General features: G+C 43.8%; 1 protein-coding gene across 7 annotated transcripts in view; it reads right to left on the bottom strand.

The window, feature by feature from the left end:
* The window catches only part of LOC146205493 (constitutive coactivator of peroxisome proliferator-activated receptor gamma-like), a 48,612-nt gene that overhangs the window by 16,028 nt on the left and 7,490 nt on the right, over positions 1–25,094 (bottom strand). For 4 of the 7 annotated variants that reach the window (XM_084590196.1, XM_084590195.1, XM_084590194.1 and 1 more), the window contains 4 exons: positions 20,046–20,272; positions 13,072–13,699; positions 10,516–10,834; positions 6,760–6,929 (listed from right to left, as the gene is read on the bottom strand). In XM_084590196.1, coding sequence (XP_084446322.1) covers positions 6,760–6,929; positions 10,516–10,834; positions 13,072–13,699; positions 20,046–20,264 — 1,336 coding nt within the window. In that variant the 5' untranslated portion in view covers positions 20,265–20,272. The remainder of the gene's footprint in view (positions 1–6,759; positions 6,930–10,515; positions 10,835–13,071; positions 13,700–20,045; positions 20,273–25,094) is intronic. The other 3 variants (XM_084590198.1, XM_084590199.1, XM_084590197.1) reach the window with 3 other exon arrangements.

Genomic DNA, 25,094 nt, shown 5'->3' with positions numbered 1-25,094 from the left:
CTCTTGACAAAGCTTTGTTGCCCATGTGTGATCCTCGCCTCAAGGAGTACTGCCATTTCCCTCCACTCAAGCACGGTCTCAGTGTTGCAGTGCGCATCCTCCACGCTTCACTGGTTTGGATTTGTGACAAAGTTCTTCACAATGCAACTATATTTCAAGCTCGCATGGCAGACTACGCCCTTTCACAACACATGCCCGAGATCACGCATGTAAACTGTGGTCACTCCATACACAGAATGCCACTCCATCGTCAGCAGCAGCTCAATTTAAAAGTCCCATTCAATTCAACCAACATTCTACAATGGAAAGTGTACTGTATAAAAAAACTGGAAGCCTGAGCCCATGTGAGGTCCTCGAACTCGAGCAATATGAAACCTAGCCATGGAAGGTTATGATGGTGCAACGTAAAGCCCAATAAATCTAGAACACAGGACTGCAGTAAGAATTATATTTTGGGATCTTCAAAGCTTTATATAAATATATATAGCCATGTGCCTAGCGCCGCGCGACAGCCGTGTTTGGTGCCGACGACGACGAAGCGGTGGTTGGCACGAGCGGCGCGCTGGTGCTGGACTCTGTGACTCTTATTCCGCCGACCTTATTCTCGGGTCCTCGGCTACGTGTACCTTCACGGCTCCCTCTGACTTCAGTCGTGACACTGGTGGAGGTGCCATCGATGATCCCTTCTCCTGCGGACGACCCTACGCGGCCGCCTCTCGAGACCACTCCTGTTCATCGTACCAGCCGACGGCTCCGAGGCTTGTCCCCTGAGGCCTTCCCTCTTGACGAAGAGACTCTGGCTGTGGCAACGACACCGCCCGCCCGTACCATGACTGTCCCTTCCACCCCTTCGTCCTGTCTCATCCTTCAGACCTCACGTACCCCTAAACCATTTCACGGTGAGCAGTTTGAAGACGCCGAGGACTGGCTAGCTCACTATGAAAGGGTCGCGACGTTTAACGGCTGGGATGACGCTGCGAAAATGCGGAACGTCTACTTCAGCCTTGAAGACGCTGCTCGGACATGGTTCGAGAACCGCGAGGCCACATTCTCTACGTGGCCGGCCTTCCGAAGTCAGCTCCTCGGTACGTACGCCAACAGTGACCGCCGAGAGAATGCCGAGCGTGCCCTGACCTCTCGAGTTCAGCGTCAGAACGAGGGGGTCGCAATGTACGTTGAAGACGTCATGCGCCTTTGCCATCGCGCCAACCCGTCCATGAGTGAGGAGAAGAAGGTGCGGCACCTGATGCTTGGCGTCAAAGAACAGCTTTTTTCCGGCCTCGTGCGGAACCCGCCTACCACCGTCGCGCGTTTCTGGCTGAAGCTGTGACCATGGAGGAACTGCTACAGCAGCGATGCAGCCAGTACGGTCGGCCGCTGAATTCCATCCCCACACTACCGCCGTCTGACCGAACCGACTACAATCCCGGGGCAGATATGAGCTCCCTTCGCGACCTCATTCGCACCGTGGTTCGCGAGGAGCTCTAGCAACTTCATGGATCATTTACTCCTGGCGCAGCTTCCCTGGCCAGCATCATCCGTGAGGAGGTACAGAATGCACTCATGCCACCGACAAGTACAGTCGTTCCATCACCACCACCGGGCCCCACCCAGCGGATGACTTATGCTGATGTCACACGCCGCCCAGCCCTGCTACCTACCCCTTCGCCTTACACGCAACCTCAGGTCGCTGTGCACGCTGCGGCACCGCTGCCCCTTTGGGCAGATTGGCACCAGGCGCCCCGGAAGACTTATCTCTGGCGCGCTCCAGATAACCGCCCTCTCTGCTACCACTGTGGCGAGGCAGGTCACCTCTACCGGCAGTGCCCTTATCGTCAGATGGGCCTTAGAGGATTTTCCCCCGATAGCCCTCGTCCACGGCCTGGTCAGAGGTCTCAGGACATCGCCGAGTACGTCACCCGCCAGCGTACGTCACCCGCAGGTCTGCCACATTCTCCTCGTCGCAAGTCGCACTCGCCTTCGCCTCGTCGCTCTTCGCCCTCTGGGCCACGGTATACCGCTGGACGCCATGGTTCCTCGAGCCCTCATCGGGAAAACTAGCTCCGGCGACCTTTGGGGGCGAGGCCGCCGCGCACCGATTCGCCGTAAAGCTTCCACCGCCGCACCACTCGATTCGCCCCGACGTCGAACGCCGAATTCCTGTCCAGTTTTCGCCGCACAGACCAGATCGCCCCGACGTCGTCCGCATCGCCGACCAGTTATCACCGCCGTGTCGCTTAAATCGCCCCGACGCAGACCACACAACTACCGCCCAGCTTCCGTTGCCGCACCGCTTGCTTCACTCCGACCTGCCGTCGACATTGAATTGTCCCGACGCCGACCACTCAACCGCCGTCCAGCTTCTGCCCCCACACCGCTCACTTCACTCCGAACCGACGTCGACAGGCTCTGGTCTCGGCCGGGTCTCCCTAGACATCCCTATTATCATCGACACGAAGGAGGTCAGCGCTTTAGTTGATACGGGAGCCGATTATTCTATCCTTAGCGGGCGGCTTACAAGGACACTGAAAAAGGTGATGACGCCATGGAACGGACCAGACATACGTACGGCAGGCGGACATGTGGTTGCACCACTGGGTATGTGTACAGCCCGGGTTACGGTGCGAGGCTGCACATTTGTTGCGACTTTTCTTGTTCTACGCGAATGCTCTCGTGATGTTATTCTTGGCATCGACTTCCTTCGTGAGCACGGTGCCACTATAGATTTACCGAACCGCTTGGTGACGTTTTCCGCCAAACTGGCCACTGAAAAGCATGAGTACCGCGGGTCACACTCCACGCTGCGAGTCGCCGATGATAGCCTCACAGTGCCACCACGCGCCAGCATCCTCGCCAGAGTTACTTGTGACGAGCCACATCACGGCCTCCGGGTTGTTGAGCCTAATGTCTCCCTTTCACTCGCCTTGGGAGTTTCTGTGGCAAGAGGTCTTTGTTTCCTTCATGGAAGAGAGACTGAGGTATTAGTCACCAATTTCTCCAATGAACATCGACATCTGTTCCGTGGCACTGTCATTGCTTAAGTCGACCATCTGCACGAAGTCACCGAATGTTTTGCTTCAGAGGAAGCTACGCCTAGCACTGAACCGGATGATGCCGTACACGCTGTCGACATCAATTCTAGCCTTTCCTTCGTTGATAAGAGGCAACTCCAAGATCTATTGCTGGAGTTTCGTGTGTGCTTCATGTCTTCATCTAAAGTGCAGCAAACGTCGGTCATTAAACACCGGATTATCCAAATGAAGGCACTCGACCCATCCATCAGCAGCCCTATCGTGTGTCTCCTCGGGAGAGAGACGCTATCCAACAGCAAGTCAAGGAGATGCTCGCCGATGGTGTCATTCAACCTTCAAGCAACCCATGGTCGTCGCCTGTAGTCCTCGTTAAAAAGAAAGACGGAACACTTCGTTTCTGCGTTGACTATCGGAAACGTAACAGTATGACAAAGAAGGACGTCTATCCGCTGCCACGGATTGATGACTCTCTCGACCGACTTCGCCGAGCCAAGTACTTCTCCTCCATTGACCTCAGGAGTGGTTATTGGCAAAATGAAGTTGATGAGAGGGACCGTGAAAAAACTGCCTTCGTAACACCAGATGAGCTCTATGAATTCCGCGTCCTCCCATTCGGGCTCTGCTGTGCTCCTGCCACCTTCCAGCGGATGATGGACACTGTGCTCACAGGTCTTAAGTGGCAAACATGCCTTGTTTATCTCGACGACGTGATAATTTCTTCACTGACGTTCACGGAACACCTGCGCCACCTGAGAACTGTTCTCGAAGCTGTCCAGTCTGCCAACCTTTCTCTCAAGCCTCAAAAGTGCCACTTCGGGTTCACCAAATTGAAGTTTCTTGGGCACATCGTGAGTGCTGATGGCATCCGAGCTGACCCTGAGAAACTTGCTGCCGTTGCTGCCTTTCCCGTCCCCGCCCACAAAAAAGTAGTCCGACGGTTTTTGGGGCTGTGCTCCTATTATCGTCGCTTTATCAAAAACTTTGCACAGATGGCCAGCCCTCTGACTCGAGATGACGCATCATTTTCCTGGGGCGCCAATAGCAGATGGCTTTTGATGAGTTACGACGCCGGCTCCAGTCACCCCCGATCCTGGCACATTTCGACGATGATGCCGACACAGAATTACACACGGATGCGAGCAACGTCGGCCTTGGTGCCGTTCTAGTTCAGCACCAAGACGGGGTCGAGAAAGTAATGGCCTACGCCAGCCGTGCACTTTCCCGTGCTGAGTGTAACTATTCCACCACTGAAAAAGAATGTTTGGCGGTAGTATGGGCCGCTGCCAAGTTCCGCCCGTACCTTTATGGCCGACCGTTTCGCGTCATCACTGACCATCACTCGTTGTGTTGGCTGAAAAACTTAAAGCATCCTTGTGGCCGCTTAGCACGTTGTACATTGCGCCTACAGGAGTTCGATTTCGATGTTATTTATAAGTCTGGCCGGAAGCTCACCAATGCTGATAGCCTGTCCCGCGCGCCCGTCGGTCCTCCTTCGTCAGATGCCACCGACGACGATAGCTTCCTCGGAGCAGTCACTACGTCCGATCTCGCCTCCAAACAGCGTGCCAACGGTGAGCTGCGACTGATTATTGACCATCTTGAAGGTGGGCATCCTACAATACCCCGGTACCTTGCTGGGGGGTTGTCGTCGTATTGCCTCCGCAATGGGGTGCTTTATAAAAAGAATTCTACGTCAAGTGCGAAAACATACCTGCTAGTCATACCGGCTGATCTAAGGCACGAAATCCTCCTGGCCTGCCACGACGAACCAACTTCAGGGCATCTTGGCTTTACACGCACCCTAAACCGAGTCCGGCAGAACTACTACTGGCCACATCTTTCTCCGAGCGTTAGACGTTATGTACAGACTTGTCGACAATACCAGCAGCGAAAAAAACCCACGCTCAAGCCATCCGGTATGTTACAATCTATTGAACCACCCCTCACACCCTTCGAGCAAGTGGGCATGGACCTTTTAGGCCCATTTCCTTTATCCTCGAACGGACACAAGTGGATCGTAGTCGCCACAGACTACTTCACACGCTACGCTGAAACGAAGGCCCTTGCCCAAGGTACTGACGGCGAAGTTGCTCGATTCTTTATGAACGACATTGTGCTCAGACACGGTGCACCGTCGACCATCATTACTGACTGAGGAAAGGCGTTTACAGCTCGGCTACTGCGGGACACCTTAACTCTCAGCCATACCGAGCATCGCACAACAATAGCGCATCACCCTCAGACAAATGGATTAACGGAACAACTAAACAAAACTTTGGCGGACATGATCTCAATGTACATCGACGTTGAGCATAAAATGTGGGACGAGATCCTGCCGTATGTCACCTTCGTCTACAATACGGCGCCGCAGGAAACCACGAAGTTTACGCCGTTCCGTCTCGTATATGGCAGAGAGGCCCACATGATGTTGGACGCGATGCTCCCGAGCGGGGAAGAAGCAGTCGAACCCGACGCCGCCCATTTCGCAGAACAGGCCGAGCAAGCCCGTCAGCTGGCCCGCTTGCACATCAAGGAGCAGCATGCCACCGACGCTCGACACTATAACCTTCGGCACAAGGAGGCCCACTACGAACCAGGGGACCAAGTGTGGGTGTGGACCCCCGTGCGCCACAAAGGCTTGAGCGAGAAACTACTCCACCGCTATTTCGGACCCTATAAAGTCCTGCGCCGCTTAAACAACGTTAATTACGAAGTCATTCCGGATGGAACTGTGACCGTCAGTGTTCGATGCCAGCGGCCTGAAATTGTGCATGTGGTGCGCTTAAAGCCGTACTTTTCGCGTGACTGAGCGTTCCCTGCAAGTGAAACCTTGCGTTATTGTACAGTTCACCTCACGCCTAATTTTTTTTTCTCCTCTCACCTTGTCATCGGGACGATGTTTTCTTTCACGGGGGGGAATAATGCCACGTGCCTAGCGCCGCGCGACAGCAGTGTTTGGTGCCGACGACGACGAAGCGGTGGTTGGCACGAGCGGCGCGCTGGTGCTGGACTCTGTGTTCGGAACTACAAGCCGACCTTATTCTTGGGTCCTCGGCTACACGTACCTTCACGGCTCCCTCTGACTTCAGTCGTGACAATATATATATATAGATTCTGTCAGTTAGCCCACTCATCAAGACAATAAAGCAGTCATGCCTGTGTACAATGTAGCCTCCGCCACCCGACTCTCACTGCAACTCGATACGTTGCTGGAATACCATTTTCACACAGCACTGGAGAAATTTCAGTAAGAAAGGAAAGAACCAATTTGTAGCAGCATGCAGCAGGTTTAATGCAACGGTGCATGTCAGTCCAATTGGCACAGCATTCCCACCACTAATTATATGGAGGTTACATGCAGTATAGCAGGAATGATCTTTGTTTAGCCCAAGGTGCCTGCTAATTCATTACACTTGTATGTTACTCACACCTAGTAGCAGAGGTACTTGCCATGCTGGTTCAGTGGCTATGACATCTGGTGTATTATCGCCAGGATATCAAAATTAATGTGAAGCTGTTCACTAATGTCAGAGTGCCACTGTATGCCTTAAAGCCTACAGTGGCACTCTAACATGTAAACATCCATCACCTAATGACAAAATTAGTTTCCAGGCTCACTTAAAGCCTACAGTGGCACTCTAACATGTAAACATCCATCACCTAACGAGAAATTAGTTTCCCGGCTCACTTTTACTCTATCGAGTGAGCACACAACCACCAGTCTCACCATTGAAAAGAATTGATGTAGACACAACATCCTCATCTCGAATTTCATCACTTCCGGGGTACGCAATGTGCTCTGTGACAACTTCATTCTCACTGCCGCCAAAGAGCACCCAATACATCCTGCTTCTCACCGGCCGAAAACATGCATATGCTGGCGGTACGCTTGGACTTCTGAAACAGTAAAAAAGGCATAAGTAGGCTAGTTCCAAAAATACACGCCTTATCGCCTCCAAGTACAAAGCTAACAATTCATATTTTTCATCAATCACACCAGATCATGCACCAATAAAAATTAATAAGCACCCTCTTTCAAACGTTTCACATGCAACAGGCTTGGCACACAAAGGAACCGGTTTAACTGCATCGTCAGCTAGAAAGCCAAGCAGTTGCAAAACTGACAAGCATAATGCCTGCACAATGAACGTGCTCTCAGAGGAGCCATGTAACAAGCACAAGGGCTGTCCACTGGGTTGGCTACACACTGTTCAGGCAGGCCTACTGCTGGCACTCGAGCACTTCTCCACCTCCTCACCAGGCAGAGTGCGCTTACACCTCCCCATAATCTCCTCTAGAAAATATGCACGTGGTGCAGCCTGACCAAACAACACAAGACAGCCTTCAGAAAAAGATGGCTGCTAGATGGTAAGCTAGAGAGCATGCGTGAAATAACAGAGGCATAAATTAAGAGATTAGTTTTCAAGTGAGCAACAAACTACACTTAAGCGACCGAGGATCCGCAAAGGGGAGCGAGCCATAGATGGGAGCCATTAACGCTATCGTGCCATGCCATGCTCTGTTTTGGTTTCGTAAAGAAAAAGCATTGCATTTCTTCATTTCAAAAACTGATTTGGCATCAGCTTGTCGGCAGATTCCAACTCCACACTAGGGCTAACCACCCAGGTGTGGTAATGAAAAAGTTAATTAGTGAGGTTTAGTTAATTATCTGGATGATTAGAGGAGTTTTGAAGCACACTGCGCCTGTCATGGCAGAGAGATTGTTCCTGCAAATATTGTTTTTCGCCTTGAACCCACTATCTGTTAAAATTAATGTCTTCCCTGAAACAATCTGCATTACTAGGCCGTAATGGTAGGGCCCTTGGTTCCTGGATGAAACCAGGTTTTATCCAAACATTGCCTTTTAAACAAAAAGATTAAATCAAATTCCTACCTTAAAATGCACCTTCAGGAGAATGTAGGCTTTCCATTGGACAAAGCTGAAGACGCCGTATGAAAATTACGAGATATGCTCTTATTCCGGAGAAGTGCTTTTGCTGAATTGGTGATCTTAAGACTTATTTCGAAACTTGCATTCACAACATGGGTTAATTTGAGGATAATGGTACGTTTTGGAAGCGAGAGGCCCAGCACACCTACCGACCAGATTTCGTATTGGTACCTTTTATCAAGCAGTAACATCCTGCTTCAACATCCTGCACAGTCTACAAGGCAAACAGGTCTTGCATAGATGTAGAAGTACAGTATAGGAGATTGGTAAAGTATGCAATGAGGTAATTACAATAAACAAGAAAAACCTGGTTTTATGAAGCTGCTATTCAATGTTGCTGCTGAAATAATCTGCAAACAATAAGCCATTTTATGTCTCAGACAAAAAGAGTGCTTATATTAAAATATTTCCTTGTAGCAAAAGGACTTATAAAGAAACTTCTAATGAAAAAAAAACCTCAAAAAAATTATAAAACTTTTTGCTCAACAGCCCAATTTGTACCAGAGTTCGAGCTCAAAAAATATCACCCAATCTTTACTGCCCAAATTCTAAAAAAAAAGAGCAAGGCCCATAAACTAAAGTTCTATACAAAAAGAGTGAAAAACTTCTAGCAATACTTTAAAAATTTAGCCATCCCTTACATTATCGTAAAAGGCTTTGCCGATGCTATATGCCATTAGCTGTGACAAAGTTGTATTTAGCTTGAAATGGAGATGGTTTACCTACCAGCATGGGCCATTAGACAAAACTAACATAAACTATGACTGATGGTGGTGATGATGGGCCTTTACGGTGCAAGGGCACCTTTTTGGCCAAAGAGCACCAAAACATATTATGAATTTTATTCAGCGCATAGTCTCCCCATGTGCCAATTGCATCAGCTGAAGTTTTCATTAATTCTCAGCTTACAGACACGCCACAGCCCTGCAGCACTATTGAATAGTCAATAGTGCCTTATACAGCTTATGCAGCAACATACATCCTTATGTGGAATCCACCTCAGTGTCTTTTCAAGATTGCAAGCACTAAACTCTGTCCAATTTAGGTATCCTAATTTGTGAAAAGGTTTTGACTATTTTCTTTCTTCATTTAGCAACACATGAGAAAATACTGAGCTCCAGTCATCAGAAAAGGAAAGCGTTGTGGATCACAAAAGACAAGATATAATCAGTAAATGCCATACTCCATCTCACACACAGCATGCAATACTCTTGAAATCACACGAAGGCCTTATTGCCTTGACAAAACAAGTAGTATCTGCAGTGGCAATGTGCAGTGCCTAGCATGTCATTTTATACTGCTCCATGCCTTCAACCAAAACCTTTTTTGGACCTCAAGAAGTAGGAGAGCTACATGGTGAAGTGTGCTATTGAGAGTGCATTACTTAAGCAGCTCGCATGCTGTTGCCTACAAAGCATGAAACACATCATAGGCTTTGCAAACTACAATACTTGTAAATTTCCATGGCTGAAGATACTTGCTATGTCAAGGCAGTCAGGCACTTTTGGCATAGATGGAGCCAACACATACAGGCATACAGAGTGTAGCTGTCTTTCGGGCATGTGCCAAAGACGCTTTTAATACATTGCACTTATGTGCAGCCTCCTGGGAACAAGACCCATGTAAGGCAAGTAATAGCTGCAAACTTCCATGGGCGCTTTCACACATGCCCACATATTTTATCAAGGTCATCTTCCTCTTTAGCCATGCTGCAGGCTAAGTGCAACATGAAGTGCAGTTATCTACAGGGCATGTCCCAAATATGTTCTTGCCAATGTTGACCATTATAAAAATGCTAACACTCGCCTTATAATGGCTTCATGTTTGTAAATTTTTTACTCAGAAGGTTGTGAAACCAACAAAATCTGCAAATTGCTGCTCTCCATCACTTGTGACATGTAATTGCTACAGTAAACCAAAGCCATTTATTGCAAAATTAAAGTGATGCACTAAAATTTTGTTGAAAAAAAAAAAATTCATGATGTAATACCAAGCCCATTTATATTGGAATACACCTTGAATGGATGTACACCCCAGATGGTGAAATATTAAATTTCACACGAAATTTTTTATGTCCACTATGTAATAAGGCACTTTCAACTAATGCAGTTTCACCAGTGATAAAGTTTACGCTGCATATGCCGGCCTTGAACTGCTATGTCAGGTACATTTACAAGGTAAATAAAAGCAAGTCATTAAGTTTCAACTTGCACAGCCAGCCAACGCTGTACATTGTTCAAGATCACAAGTTTCTGGGTCATTCCTTAACACCTGTGTAAGTGGCCAAAGAAGTGTCTCATTGCCTCAAAGTGCAACCAAAAACTGGAAGATCTCACTCTCCAGTATGTGGTTGCACACTCAGACAGCCAAACATTAAGGCATTTTGTGGCTGCTGTACTCCAAAAACTTCTGTGGGCACCTTCACGTGGCTCAATGCACAGGCCTGCAACTGCTTTTGCCTCTATTTCTCATTGTCATCACGTTCATTGACTAAAGCGTGCTCGCCCCACTGTGCCGCACTAAGATACTTACACTGCGTCCTCCATCGTCTCGCCGAGGTATAATTCCTTTGAATGTAATATTTGAAGGAGAGCAGGAAAAATAGTGGCTTCCCGGTATGAACGAAAAGCCAAATGCCAGCTGACACGGTCAATACCAGATGGGAGCTCCAAACAGCAGCCTTCTATCATAAGACTGTAGCCTCGTACGCCTCTCAGCAAGAGGTCCAAGCTGACCTGTGTGTATCTTGATACAGAAAGGTCGGGAACAGGGCCCCAACCAAACTGTCGAATAACGCTGGCTATTTTTTGAAATAGCCGAGGAAACACGACACGCTGGTATCCCGGAAAACCTAAAAAACAACAAAAGCACTTCCTTCTTACTTCACACTTTGCAATTATGTTAGCCCAAGTAAAAACTATACGCCACATCGCCATGCTTGTTGGCATGTCTAATGTTTTGCATAATTCATAACTTTTCCGAATATTCTATGCATACTTGTCACTCCGCAGTGACCCTTCAGTTGCTAGGTCAGCCTTCTGTCTTTACTTTTCAGTGCTACTGGCTATTTGTTCCGTTGGTCCAATAAATGTTTGGCCTAAAATGAAACCCATTCACTTATTATGTTTAAACTCACTTCATAGAAACTACAAAAGTTAACAGTACAACCTCAATATAACTAACACGGAGTTGGCACACCCTTCACTGGCTAAACCGCAGTCCTCATGTATGCCTGTTTTGATCAAATCTCATATTACGAATTTTGGCTATTTGAACTATATCAAGATTTTTTATGTTGCCTATAACAAGGTTTTACTGGACATGTCATGGAAATCAGCCCTGGGCAAAAATGCACAAAGTACTGAAAACATTTGTTTTTGACTAGCTTCAGAAGCACTGCATTACCATGCAGTGCTTCTGCAGGGGAATACATAGAAGGCACACAAACAGAGAAGCTACATCAAAGTGAGTAGGGCATCAACTATTTTAATAGTAATAATTATCATTATTAATTAATAACACATGACTGCTTGCAGTCTGGCACAAAGAAATGAAAAGCTACGCTATATCTACCTCTTTGGCTACCAACCCCAACGGAGTCCCTATAGACAAGCAGACCATTTATGCCATGTGACATGCATCTAATGACTGTAAGGAATGCCAGTAGCATCATGCAGCCTATTCAAGGGACATTACCAAGAAAATAAACACTGCTGTATCCCAGTACACCGCTGCTCTCCTTGTGCATGGCTTACATACTCTCTCTCTCTCCTTATGTACACGTACAGTCTTAGTCAAAAGTGTAGAGCGCAAGGGGGCATGGGCTTATAATGCATTTCCAATGTTCCAAATCTGTTGATGGTAAGAACTTTTTTGTCTAACCCTTTCCAACTGGAACGATCTCTCCTAATGCTACATCAGCACCACTACACGGCTCAGAAGCAGACCCCCTGGACTCTAAACATTTGACAAAGGCTGTACATCAGCCTGCAAGCCGACTCTGCTCACTCCTGGCCGCACCAATGTGAGACTGATCTAAAACACCAGTTTTCATATGGTTGCTTCCAATCTGGCACAAAGAAGAAAACCTACACTATATTTGTTTCCTTGGCTATCAACCCCAACAGAGTCCTTATGGACAAGCAGATAGTTTGCATCATATGACATGCATCTAATGACTGTGCTGAATGACGGTAGCATCACGCAGCCCATTCAAAGGACATTATCAAGAAAATAAACACTAATAAAACCTCGAACAACAAGAAGTAGCCCTTAGGAGGTCATAGCTCTGCTACCTGCTACACTGAGAATGGCTGGCCAGCCAAAAATTTCCATAATTATTTGTCCAGCTTGCCGCTTGCCACTTGCCAATTTCCCACATTTAAGCTCCCTTGATTGCTGCGTTTAACTAAATGTTGTGAAAAAAAGCAAAACGCAGCTGCACAACATCAATCAAGTGAAAGAATGACATCATCTGCATTGATGACGCAGATCTATCTTCACAGACATCATCTGCAGTGATGGCATACCCTCACCAATAAGCATACATTGGGACGGTTGTTTCATGCCTTCAGTCTCCTCAAATGACAGGCAATATATGTATGTAGTTAAACTTTCATACCTGCTGATAACTAACAGAAAATACTGTTTTGGAGCTCATGTCACAATAAAGGCCTGAACACTACAATGGCATTCCTCTAATTAATTTTAAGCACTGATTAATAATTTGATGTCATGGAGAATCTGGTGGTAATGTTTACAGACATTTCCAAAAACACGTAAGAACTCATTCAGTAGTTTGCATCCGTCATCTTGGACACAGCAGGCAACATAACCAAGAACTTTTCATCAAAGGAAGTACCTATTTCAAACCCACAGTCACTGACGGTGCAAGTGGCTTGATCATATATGAAGTTCACAAACTAAGATGTAACACCTGGCATACCTAATTTCACATATATTCTACGCATTGGTAGGCACAAACTATTACTTGATTGAGTCTTTCCTCGAGACACTGCTATCTTTTCGTTTAAAATAAGTGCACTAAAAGACTACAATGTCATGAAATGTGGGCATAGAAATACATACCAATCGAGTCATGGAAGTGGCACAGATCCTGGTCTCTTCTCACAGTATCATTGCCCGAAAGGCATGCAAAAAGAGCAAGCTGTTCAGGATCCAGACCCAGGTGATATGCCAAGGCTGTAGAATGATATGCCCGGGTTCTAAGATTATATATGTCCAAATTCAAAGTAGAGAGGTATAATACTCTCATATTGAAAATCACGAAATCTGTGTCTTGGCTAAGCAAACCAAAACACTCTGGATGCCACTCAGCATATCGGGCAGCCTCTAAGTCACACTCTTCGATTGCAAAGAATACCTGAAACAGGGCACAAGTAACTGTTGGTAAACATTCATTGGCACTCAAACCAAACCCCAAACCCAAACTACTAACTGGCCAGCATACTTTGCATGTCGTTAGGCTCTTGACAGCAAGCCACAGTGTGTATGCTGTTCCATTGGGGCAGCTGTAATCATTTGCATTACTCCCTGTCCATGTTCCAGATCGCAATCTCTGAAATGTTTCTTGAATGTCACCCAAACGTCTCTGGCGTCGCATGCGCCACTCCTCAACTTTCGAGTCACACACATAACCATCAAAAAAAAAAACCAACTCAATGGATTGTTCTTGAAACGCTTGTGTAAAATCCCTCTGAAAATTAAAAGAAAAGAAGACAGCATAATGAGAGACAGCCTTTCAGTCATCTAATAGTCGCAACCACACTTTCTACCGTCATGTACCATTTTAAACAACACATAAAGTAAAACACCTTATCATGCAAGCGCACATTCACGTGCACACACAGCAAATTAATACACAGGTATTACCGCTGAAAAGGTCTAAACAAAAATGCATAAATCCAGTTAGCTTCAGCATTCCCGGATGGGCACATTAACATCAGTAACATCAGCAAGTTTCTCCATCAATCTTGGATTTCCAGCAAAACACACTCATGATGGCACAAACTAAACATGAACATCACCATTTTTATCCTTTCCGATACACACCTTCACTGTTATTTTTTTTTCACAAATTTTTGTGGCCTACTAATACCTATGTTTTTAAACTACAGCTCAATAATGCCCGTTTGTCTTTTCTCTTAGTATTTTCATTGTTTTATGAATATCTCTATGTTTTTGCTTCCGATAAATGTTACAGTATTAAAAGAATAGCAGCAGAACAAATATCAAATTACATTAATGATAATATGCACTATCAAAGGGCTCAGCCATGACCACCATCTTCTTATTCAGCTGTTTCTACTAATGATGAATTTAATCATTAATATAACTTGATGCTACTACATGTCCATGTGCGTATGGAGATAATACATTACAAAGTAGAAGAAAAAACAACCACATGCCGCCAGTGAGATCTAAACCCACAACTTCCGAATTTCGCGTCCGATATTCTAACCACTGAGCTACAATGACAGCTGCTCAATCTTCTTTCTTATGTATTTATGTTGTGTGTAATCTATCCTTGAGGGTGCTCACTATCTTCACACCCCCCATGGCGGCTGACGTGGAACATACTATGGTACTGCGAGTGTTACGTAAAAAAGTGGTCTTAAGGGGGGGATGGGAGCTGCGTGATAACCCTCTTACGCTACCCATGGCGTCATTTTCAGCAGAGAATACCGTTTTTCGACATTTCGTATAGTTGCAAGTTTTGAACCCTGCTGCATGAACACTAAGATTTTGTTGCACATCAGTATTTACTCATTAAATTTATGCAATTTTTCTCTTAGAAATGCTATAAAAGAAAAAGTTTTTTGTTGCCGCAGCTTTTTAAAGAAAAAATCACAACCCTTAATCCAGGAGCTACACGCTGCAAAAAAGCCAATTTTCAGCCCTACATTCTGGCACGATGCACTAAGGTCTGGCCACACAGTCTTTCTGTACTTTGCGGTTCACGATTTTCCTTTCAGGCAAAATTTGTAGCTCTATATTAGGAAGGTTTTTCTCTACGATTCAAAATCCACCAAAATTTAAAACATCAAGCCATGAACAACTTTGATTTGAATTAAATAAATAATATTCAATTTTTATTAAGAGCTCCCTCACCAATTTCTAGTAATTCATAAATATAAGGTCCTAAAACAATGTTGCATTATATTGTCTAAGATTACTAAAATAAATGCAATAATGAGCATATTTTTATTCGATGCAATTGCTTAAGGCTGCCTCTCGGAAGGAGAAACCATCAGATAGTTAATTTAGTATAAATTGAATGTATGCTGAAGATTGCAGCACAGTACTAACATGGACGAGACAAGAATGCAAACATAAGTGCTTGTGTTTGCGTTCTTCTCGTCTCATCCATGTTACTACAGCCCTGCAATCTCCAGTATGCAAAACCAACTAGCCAGTCAATATGTTTTTGAACTGGATGTGGTTACATTTTATCTCATGCAATATCCAAAGCCTTCTTAATGCTTTTTATTTTAAGCCTTGCTTGTTGGCAGAGTTCATAAAAGCTTAAAATGGAATAAACTTGCACCTTCACGTCATCTCTTCAGAAAAGGCCGACGACGATATAACTTTTTTTTTTCCTCATAACTTCTTCATGGGGAGGTGCATTAGTATTTAATCGATTTGTTAAACATATTGTTACGGGGATGTACTTAATGTGACGGCACTGCAATGGGCTGAACTCGATGCTAAGACTTCGGTAGCCGTGCAGAATCTACTCTCTCAGCGTCGTTCTCTTTTTCAACGCTTCGTCGTGCCCGCGTTCCTCGATCGTCGTCTTTGTCAGTGAGCACACTTTGGTCCCGCGTTTCCCGGTAACAATATATATCATTTTTTAACTATTACAAAAATTAGCATTAATATGTTTTGAAAGTTTTCTTAATTTGCACTTATGTACTATGGTAGGCAAAAGAAGGAAACTGCCTCTTCAAGTTTCAAACTGCGTCACACTTCCTCGGGGTGCCACCTCAAGATGCAGTGCGGCGTGGCTTGGAACTCCAAGGGGAGATCTCTTACTTTTGCTCACTCTAGGACCTCGAGGTTCTGTCATTCCACAGGGGACTGTGCCTGTAAACAGAGAAACTGTTTTGTGTTCTGAAAGAGGAATTTAGAGGAATTTTATTGATAATGCTGCACCACGAGGAAATTAAGACATCATCTCCAGACTACATTTCAGTGATCATCAAGGAACAGACTGTTGATGTCTGTATTTGAACACCTTACTTTTACTGAACACATTTCCACATGTGAACACTCTTGACAGCAGGCATTTTCCTTGCCATTTCGCACCCTTCCTCCTCTCTCTCGCAAAACTGTGCAAGCTTGTTCTGTAGGAGCTCCAGAATGCTGATATCCTTAAGCATTTCCTTCAACTGCACTGCAAAGCCGCTGGCAGTCTTAGCGGCCTCGCATGCAGGTTTTTGGAAGTTGTGCTGTGTTGGTGTTCCCCTAGGCAACCAAAGCCATTGCAAGCATTGTTCCATACCCTGAAACTGTAAACAACCATTTTTCTTGAGATGCAATGTACTGTAGTTTACGAATCCGACATTTGTTATTGAAGTGAGCGAGAGTCCCATCACTTGCATAAGTTATCTTGGTATACAAGGGGCGATGTCCACAAGATGCACCTTGAAAGGAGGCCCATGAAAGGGCTCAATGCTGCTTTTTCAGAAATAAACATGGAGTTTCAAAGGAAACATAACAAAGATCTCTTGCTTCACAAGCTACACACTGTTGACACTTAGGCTGTTTTGGTAGAACGTTAGATGCAAGTTTGTGAAAAAAAAAAAAACTTGAAAAATATAGGAAGAAAAAGTTTCTTTGCCTCTAAAAAAAAAAAAAAACACCAAGTTCCAATTTTTAGCACAGTGTCACCTCACTACACACTGAAATTTACTGTAAATTCTCTTGACTAGTAGTCTGCTAAGCATCTGGAGACATCTGCACAATGACAAGGTATTCCTAACGATCTGTCAATATCTACCTCAAGCAGGTTACTCCAAGTATGCCCCCCTTAGTAGTCATGTGAAAGGAGCTGGTCGCAGTTCAGTAATGTGCATACAAGCTCCTTAATGAGCTTGCAGGAGAGGGCGTGCAAATTTGTTGAAATGCTCTCGAACCTCAACGTTGGGAAAAGTGTGCAAGAAAGCATTTCCTCACCTAAACACTCATCCAATGCTTTTCATAAACTATACTGCATATGCAATATATCACTATCATTTCCTCAAACTGCTTTGTACCATGATAGTTCTGGCAGAATAATATATTTCTATGCATGTTCCTGGGTAACAAAATATATGTACTGAATGTAACTGTGCATTATCATTTCCCAAATTTCAGATATATGAAAAAAGGTTTATAAAAGACATAATGTTTAAGAGGTTTCAAAATTTCTTGATGGTTTACACCTCTATGGCAGCGGCACGTGCGAGCCAAAATGTCAAGCTTTCTTATTAAAAAAGTTTCTAACCCGAAAAAAAAAAAAAAAAAAAAAAAAAAGAAACGCAAGGCAACAAAAAACGCACCTACTATCCATCCATATAAACCGAAAAACCAACTGCAAAACATAACAACGAAGAGCATCTGTGCTCCCCCTATGTATGCGCCGACTAGATCGAAGATCCTACCTCAAACAGAACTTCCAGGTGTTCAGAAAAGAAGTAGCTTGCTATTGAAAGAAGGGAGCAGAAAGGATGAAGTCTCTGCGCAGCGGCAACGTGCAAGGCACTGTGAAATATAGGATTGTAGCAGGCATCACGTAGCTACTGCCAAGCATGGCTCTTTCCTGTCATGAGAACAGCTCATTAAGGGATTGCACTCTGTCCTGTCAACTTCATTCTTTCCTGTGCTTGCCTGTATGCACTATAAATACAGTAAAACCTCATTACAAGAGACATTCAAGGGACCCGAAAAACATGTCTCTTGCAAGCAAGGTCTCTTGTAACCAAAAATTCTAAAAGCACTGTGTTGATCAGTTCACTGCACATTAGCATATATAAATGCATTCACACGCATTAACAGTAAATTGTTCAGGAAAGTTTAAAGAAGATATTCATACTAGTATGTATTTTTGTGAGTGCAAAGTGTATTCTTTCCCAAATTCTGGAGGTAAAGCACTTAACTTTGCAAGCCTTCCTGCTGCTGTGATACCTTTGAGGCACTCTAACATGCTCGTCACCCTCAGATAATTCACAAAGAGAAAGGCATCAGGATTCTAAGCTTTCATCTTGTGATCAAATTTCAACAGTGAGGAATTAAAAATGCTGGATGTCATTCATGCATTTTAATTTGCTTCGTAGGTAAAAGTAATGTGATGCCGTTTTGACTTTCCAATCATGGGAAAGCACTCCTCAGTTCCTGATATACACAACAAAAAGGACACTGATGTGAAACATAATTTAGCTAAGGGAATCTGAAGTGCATCATGTACGAGTTGGTACGTTCCAGATGCATTGCATAAGCACACCTGGGTTGTGTCTCTTCTAAATAGTGAAGAATTTACTCCAGGGACCTGAAAAAGTTGTCCTTAGTAACCAAGTGTCTCTTGTAACCATGTCTCTTTTATGCAATGTTGTTAACATGGCAGACATAAGAAAACCAACCAAACCATTTTCAAATGTCTCTTATAACCGAGTGTCTCTTGTAACAGTGTCTCTTGTAACGAGATTTAACATACTGTATTACAGGAAAGGAAAGGCACAGTATCGTCACATTTTTTTTCTGTGGACGCCTGAACCACACCATAAGGAAAGGAAGAAAGGAAGGCGGGAGTGAAAGTGGAGAGAGAAATCGTAGTGGAGAACTATAGAGTAATTAAATTTTGACCACCTGGGGATCTTTAACGTGCACTGACATCGCACAGCACACGGACACCTCTTCGTTTCGCCTCCATCGAAATGCAGCCACTGGCACCTGCAATCGGGTTCGAGCCCGAGTACTCTGCCACAGTAGTCTGGCATCTTAACCACTGCACCACCGCAATACAACAGTCTGCCTGCACAAAAGCCTAATTTCAGGTGACATTATCAGACTTGTATGCGAAGACTATGAGCATTAAATTTCATATCATAGGACAAAACCAGCTTAAAGATTGCAGGCATGGCCTGTGCCATGTAAAATGTACCAACGTGGGTCAGTAATAAAAAACAGTTCTGTTTCTACTTCTAAGAGGCAACCTTAAACAATCTAGAATAAAAACGTCCAGGTTTATATTTACCTTTATATATTTTAAACAATATAATGAAACACTTTGTTAGTGGTTTATATTTATGAAGCGCTGAAGATTGTTGAGAGAGATTCTACAAAAATTTGAAGATTTTTTTTAATCAAAGTTGTCAATCGTTTCATGCTTTAGAATTTTGGCAGATTTTGAAGCTGTGTGCAGAAAAGGATTAGCTAATCTAGAGGTACAAATTTTGCCTCAAATGAAGAGCATGACATGTAAAATAAAAAAAAAAATACTGAGTGGCAAGACTTCAGTGCAATGCGCCGGGAGGTAGAGCTGAAGGTTTATTTGTCTGAAGTGCATAGCTCTTCCAGCAAAGTTTGGAATTTCTTCGCAATTGAACTGTGGCCATAAAGGACGTTCCTTATGGCATTTCTAAGAGAACAAGTTGCATATATTTAGTAACCAAATACTTATATGCGAAAACATTTCAGCGTGCTTGCAGCAGAGCTCCAAACCTGCAACTTTATGAAATAACAAAAAAAAATGTCTCCCAATTCTTGTGATATACAATTTTTTTTTCAGAGAAAACTACAGCATATCTTGCAAAACGAAGACAATTGCATATAAAAAATTTCATTGATAAAAAAAATGGCCATGGGACCTTGATTACCGTTCCTCACACACCCATAAGTAAATAAATGAATGCAGGAAACCTGTTACACTTCAAAAACACTGCTTCTCAGAACTTTGCTTCCGAGAACACTGATTCTACACTTGTCAGCCCTCAATACTATTCAGTAAAAGCCACGCAGGAAGCATGCACTCAGGTTGCTCATATCACAGTTAAGGAGCTTACCACAACCCTTGCCATTTCCTTCCATGGGCCTCCGAATATAAAATTACGAGTCTGCTTGTATATCCACGTTATCAGGCTCAAACCATCAACCACAATAGTTGGTTTAGTGCCTGCAGGACACATTCTGCGATGCTTTCTTGCTTCATCGATGATGTCCACAGTGGTGCACCCACCATGAACACTTTTCTCCAAAAATGTCTGGAGGCCTCTGATGCCCATTTCTATACCTGCAAATTTAAAAAGACTTTCTTATGAATCTTCTCAATTTCAACTGCATGCTGTGTGGGCAGGATTTCCTGAATATTTCCCGATTTCCATGTAATCTAGCTTTGAAAAACAGTGAGATAGGTTAACAAAGTAACGAAAAAAATAAAAATTCACAAACAGACAAAAATCAACATCGGTCAAAATGGTGAGGCTAAGCAGTAAACAATTATTCAAAGGAAAAAAAACACAAAAAGTTGCCGTTATTCCATATTGCTACACTTGCTCACATAACCTCAAGAAGATCATGGGCTGCGCAGAAGTGAAAGCAGTCATTTCCGCTCCAGAGAAGCTATCCACGATTTGCAATCGCAATAACCCTCAACAAGAAACAATAGATATCTGTAATAAGGATTATAGAAACTGTTTCGCTCCATATGATAAGAAACTGTTTTATACCATTCCCTTCAAGTGCAGCAAAATGTACATTGGGCAAACAGGCAGGTGTCTAAATGACTGGCTGTGTGAACATAATGATGCAAGAAATGGTGTTAAAGGCCACTTAGCGGCTCATTGCAGAAAATTTTCCCATTGTCATCCGGAATTCGAATGTGAAGTCATCTGTCATCACAAACGAGCTGATAAGAGAGGTGATTGGGGCTTTTAACATCATATCTAGCAAGGACTCATACGTCAGCGCACCACCGCTTCTTTAATCCGACAAAGAAATCGGGTTTCTTTCTGCTAGCAGGTGAAACGTTATCGACGATAAGCTTCTTTGAGTGTTTTTTCTTTTTCATATATTCTCTTGTTGCTTTTGGTTGATGTGTAGCTTGCCTAGAAAAATGTGGGCTTCTGCACTCAACCTGTCAGTTGTAAGTCAGCGCCGGTGTGTGTTTTGTGTCCTCTTCTAATGTCGCATCCGTTGCTCTGTATCAAGAACTATAGAACACCAACTCGCCCAAGCATTCACATTATCAGTACTGACAGCCAAGCATCCGGTGAAATCACACACACTGCCCATAGAAAACCCCCCAATTGAGGCCATAAAATGGGAATTTGAAATTCATTTCCACTGCAATGAAATGCCACCTTCCTGTGAAATTCGGCACAAAGGACCAGAAAACTGCATACAACGCATCATGAATTTTTCATCAAGATATGAGGAGGCAGAAGAAATGTCGAAATTGCCCAAGAGCCCATAATAAGCTATTTACTAAAACTTAAACAACACACAGGAAAAATAGGCATTCCATAAATCCTCTCCACAAAGCGAAAATTTTTAAGCCAGCTTCGTTAGCAGCAAACATATCGGCGATCTAAAATGGTGCTCCTCGTCTCCCTCTCAACTCGTTACCATGCCAGCGCAAAAGAAAAAATGAAGAAAGCAAAATGTACCGGTGTCCCAACGCATCCCATCCTCCTCACAACTTGGGAGCACCGAATCAGTGGGTGCACCCAGCAAGCCCCAATGATGTTATCGGGGAGGGAGCACACAAAGAAGTGCCGCACTGATTGGCTGCGAGTGGCCACCTGGAGCACTTTTTAAAATTATTCCTAAAACCAGCTCTATGCATTTCTTGCATTAGAATATTACCGCAAGTACCGTTTCAGAGGCCCTGCAAGCCTTTGTGGTCAGGTTCCCCACTGACTACAGCACCAATCAGCATTCTCCCTAGCTCCTTGAGAAGATAGGGACTGTCATAGCAAAGGGTGTGCCACACACACTTTTCCATTCTCGAACGATGCCCGACAGATAACTGGAAAGGGTTCATTCATTTCAGGACAGTGGTACATATGTGCGCTACTTGTTCTCCATAATTTTTAAATGCATAATGGTGCTTCCATGAACCCCTTTTTTGCATGCTGCTATTAACAGGATTTTTAGACTAACCGTTCATTATGTTTTTACCTTTTGCTCATAGGCATCCCTAGTCTCTAGTAATCTGTGTGCTTTTAAAATGTATATGTTTTATGTGCTGCTATATTCTGACAATGTTTTATTTTAAGTGCACCTGTACGGTTCAACATGTCGTCGATCGAAACTGATGCTCCTCCTCTCCCCACTCAACTCATTGCACGCCGGCTTGCATTTTTTGGAGTAAAAAAAGTATTTAAAATATGTTTGGCATTTTTAACCTTACCCATTGGTGAGCCTTACACGTTTATTTATTTATTTATTTATTTATTTATTTATTTATTTATTTATTTATTTATTTATTTATTTATTTATTTATTTATTTATTTATTTATTTATAAATATGCAAACCATTTACAGCACAGATTAAGAATACAAAAGATCTGAAAGAAGGTAGTGGTATTCAAAGGAATACAAAAGAAGGATTATTAACTCTATAAAAAATACAGTAGTGTACAGGGAGGTCACATTGTGATGTGAGTATGCAGCATTTTGTGAATTTTGTCTGGGTAGCAATACCTGATGGTAGGTTATTCCAGTCACTTATGGTTTTAGTATAAATGATTGTGCATAAAACGATGAATGGCACAACGGGCGATTGACTTTGTAGGGATGATCATGGCGAGGGAAAATGAGGCCAGGTGGCTGAAAGAAGTCATGCAAAACGTAGTGGTGATAGAGCTTATAAGACAGAGCTAGGCGAGCGTGTTTTCATCGTAGTGATAGTGGATCTAATTTGGCACGATTTTTAAAAATGTAACGCTGGTGTACGGGGAATAGTCCAAAAAAATTATGTGAACAGCTTTACAGGGATTCAATGTTATGTATGATGTAAACCTGGTTCAGGTCCCAGATTGCACATGCATATTCAATTTTAGGTCTAATTAAGGTGGTGTATGCGAGTTTTTTTAAGTGTGAGGGTGCTTGCCTTAGTCTGTGTTTCATGATTCCAAGTGAGCGATTAGCAGTTGTAAAAGTAACGTTGATGTGATGATGCCATGTTAGATCCGTTTGAAAATTTACTCCTAGGTATTTGTATGTGGTAGTAAGCTTGACAATATTGTTATCTATAAGGTATGAGGTTGGAATGCGGAAAGAGGAACGCGTATATGACATAAACTTAGTTTTTGTATGATTTAGGGTCACTTGCCAGTAAGAACACCACATATTAATCGTGTTTAGGTCTGATTGCAAAGCTTGTTGGTCAGTTTCAGTAGTAATTTTATGATAAATAACAGAGTCATCAGCAAGCACTCTTTTCTGGACGAGATGCAGTTAGGCAAATCATTGATATATATTAGAAAAAGCAATCAAATCAAATGGATAAAGAACACAGAACAGCTTTCAAAGCAATTTTTGGTCCTAACGCAAAATTATTACATTGAAAGAACACATAGATAAACCTGGTTATGGTTTGGTTTGGTTTGTGGGGTAGTCAAGCGCGGGGTAGTCGAGGTTTGTGGGGCATGGTAATCGAGCACCCTAAAACACTGTGCCACCACAGTAGTGCTAAAACCTAGTTATAACAAAACTGAGAAACATCAGCAATTTTTAACTACATCTGGGTTTTGGTTATATGCAGGTTCTGCATAAAGACCCAAAAGTGCAATGCAGAATGCAAACCCAAATAAGGAATATATGTAGGTGAATCATCATGAAATGTTTACAGAAAACCCTCATTACTCAAAGACAAAAACGCAGAGTAACATTTTGTGATGGTGCTGATATGAAACAGCAGCAGCAGCAGCAGCAGTAGCGGCTATCACCACCTCTCCCACAGCTCACACAACGTGGTTACGAGTGGGGCAGATATCAGGCAAGAGGAAAGCAAGTGCAGTAGTCCTACCATCATCGCTAGAGCTTGACCAGGCTTCAAGGTACCTGCATCTTCACATATGTTCTTGCTCTCAGTCTGCCCGACACAACTGCCCGAGAAAACAAACTAGTCATCTGATATTGCTGGCACTTTCTGCCATCCCATCTCCCAAACGCGAGAGCTATGAACATTGAAATCTCGTGAGCAACCGCATTTTACACCGCTCGTTGGGGATTTCTCAAGTTCTTTTGTTTTTCAGCCTTAGAGCTGTCCGGCGCCCTTGTCTGTGCTTCCAAAATGCTTTGCTCGGCTGCTTGCTGGGCGTGCTTCTTCGTCTAGGCTCCATAGCCTACCTCCAGCTTGTCGAGCTGTTGGGTTAGCCAGGCTCCCAGTGGTGTGAAGATAGTGTTCGAAGGTTGCATGCTACGTTTCAGTCAATCCAAGTTTCTTTTTTGGTTTACCAGCCCATCTGCTGTTGTCATAGCCCAAAATTAGCCTTTTCTTTGTTTTTCTTTTTAGCTATCACAGTGCCTGATCACAGTGATCAGGCACTGCCCACAGCACACCAGTGTCCGAATTATGCAATAATTACATCAAAAAAGCTGTCACAAACTTATCACTTAGCCCCACTCCTACTGGTCAATATGTCTTCCGGACCAGCTGTTATACAGCTGTGGAGCTGAATGATTGGTTTGCTACAGTTTGATGATGTGACCGTAGTGCAGTTCGGCCCCAGGAAGAAATTACAATACTCATATATGCATGGTTACAACCACAAAATATATTATAAATAAAGTAAGAATAAAAGAATTTGACAATAATGGCACATATAGCCACTTAACATCACATGCTGTCTTGCCATAAGCCCCTGTAAAACAACTGTTGTCATGAGTGTGCACTTCTTGGCTTCCCAAATCTTCTTCTTTTTTTTTTTTTTTTTACGACGAGAGAGAACTTCATTTAGGCTTCCATCACACTCTTTTTTTTTACCCAAAAGTGTTGCAGAGAAATGATGAAAAACATATTTCCCTTGCTTTGCAGTTAGTGCCTATGTTTGTTTCTAATCAAAGAAGTTTGCTACCAAATGTGCTAGAAAATAGATATCATAGTG

The sequence above is a fragment of the Amblyomma maculatum genome, chromosome 1 (assembly GCF_055883805.1).
Source record: "Amblyomma maculatum isolate TAMU_Amacu chromosome 1, ASM5588380v1, whole genome shotgun sequence".
Classification (NCBI taxonomy): domain Eukaryota; kingdom Metazoa; phylum Arthropoda; class Arachnida; order Ixodida; family Ixodidae; genus Amblyomma; species Amblyomma maculatum.
The sequence above is the reverse complement of the archived record's forward strand: the minus strand, read 5'-3'. Positions and strand labels throughout refer to the sequence as shown.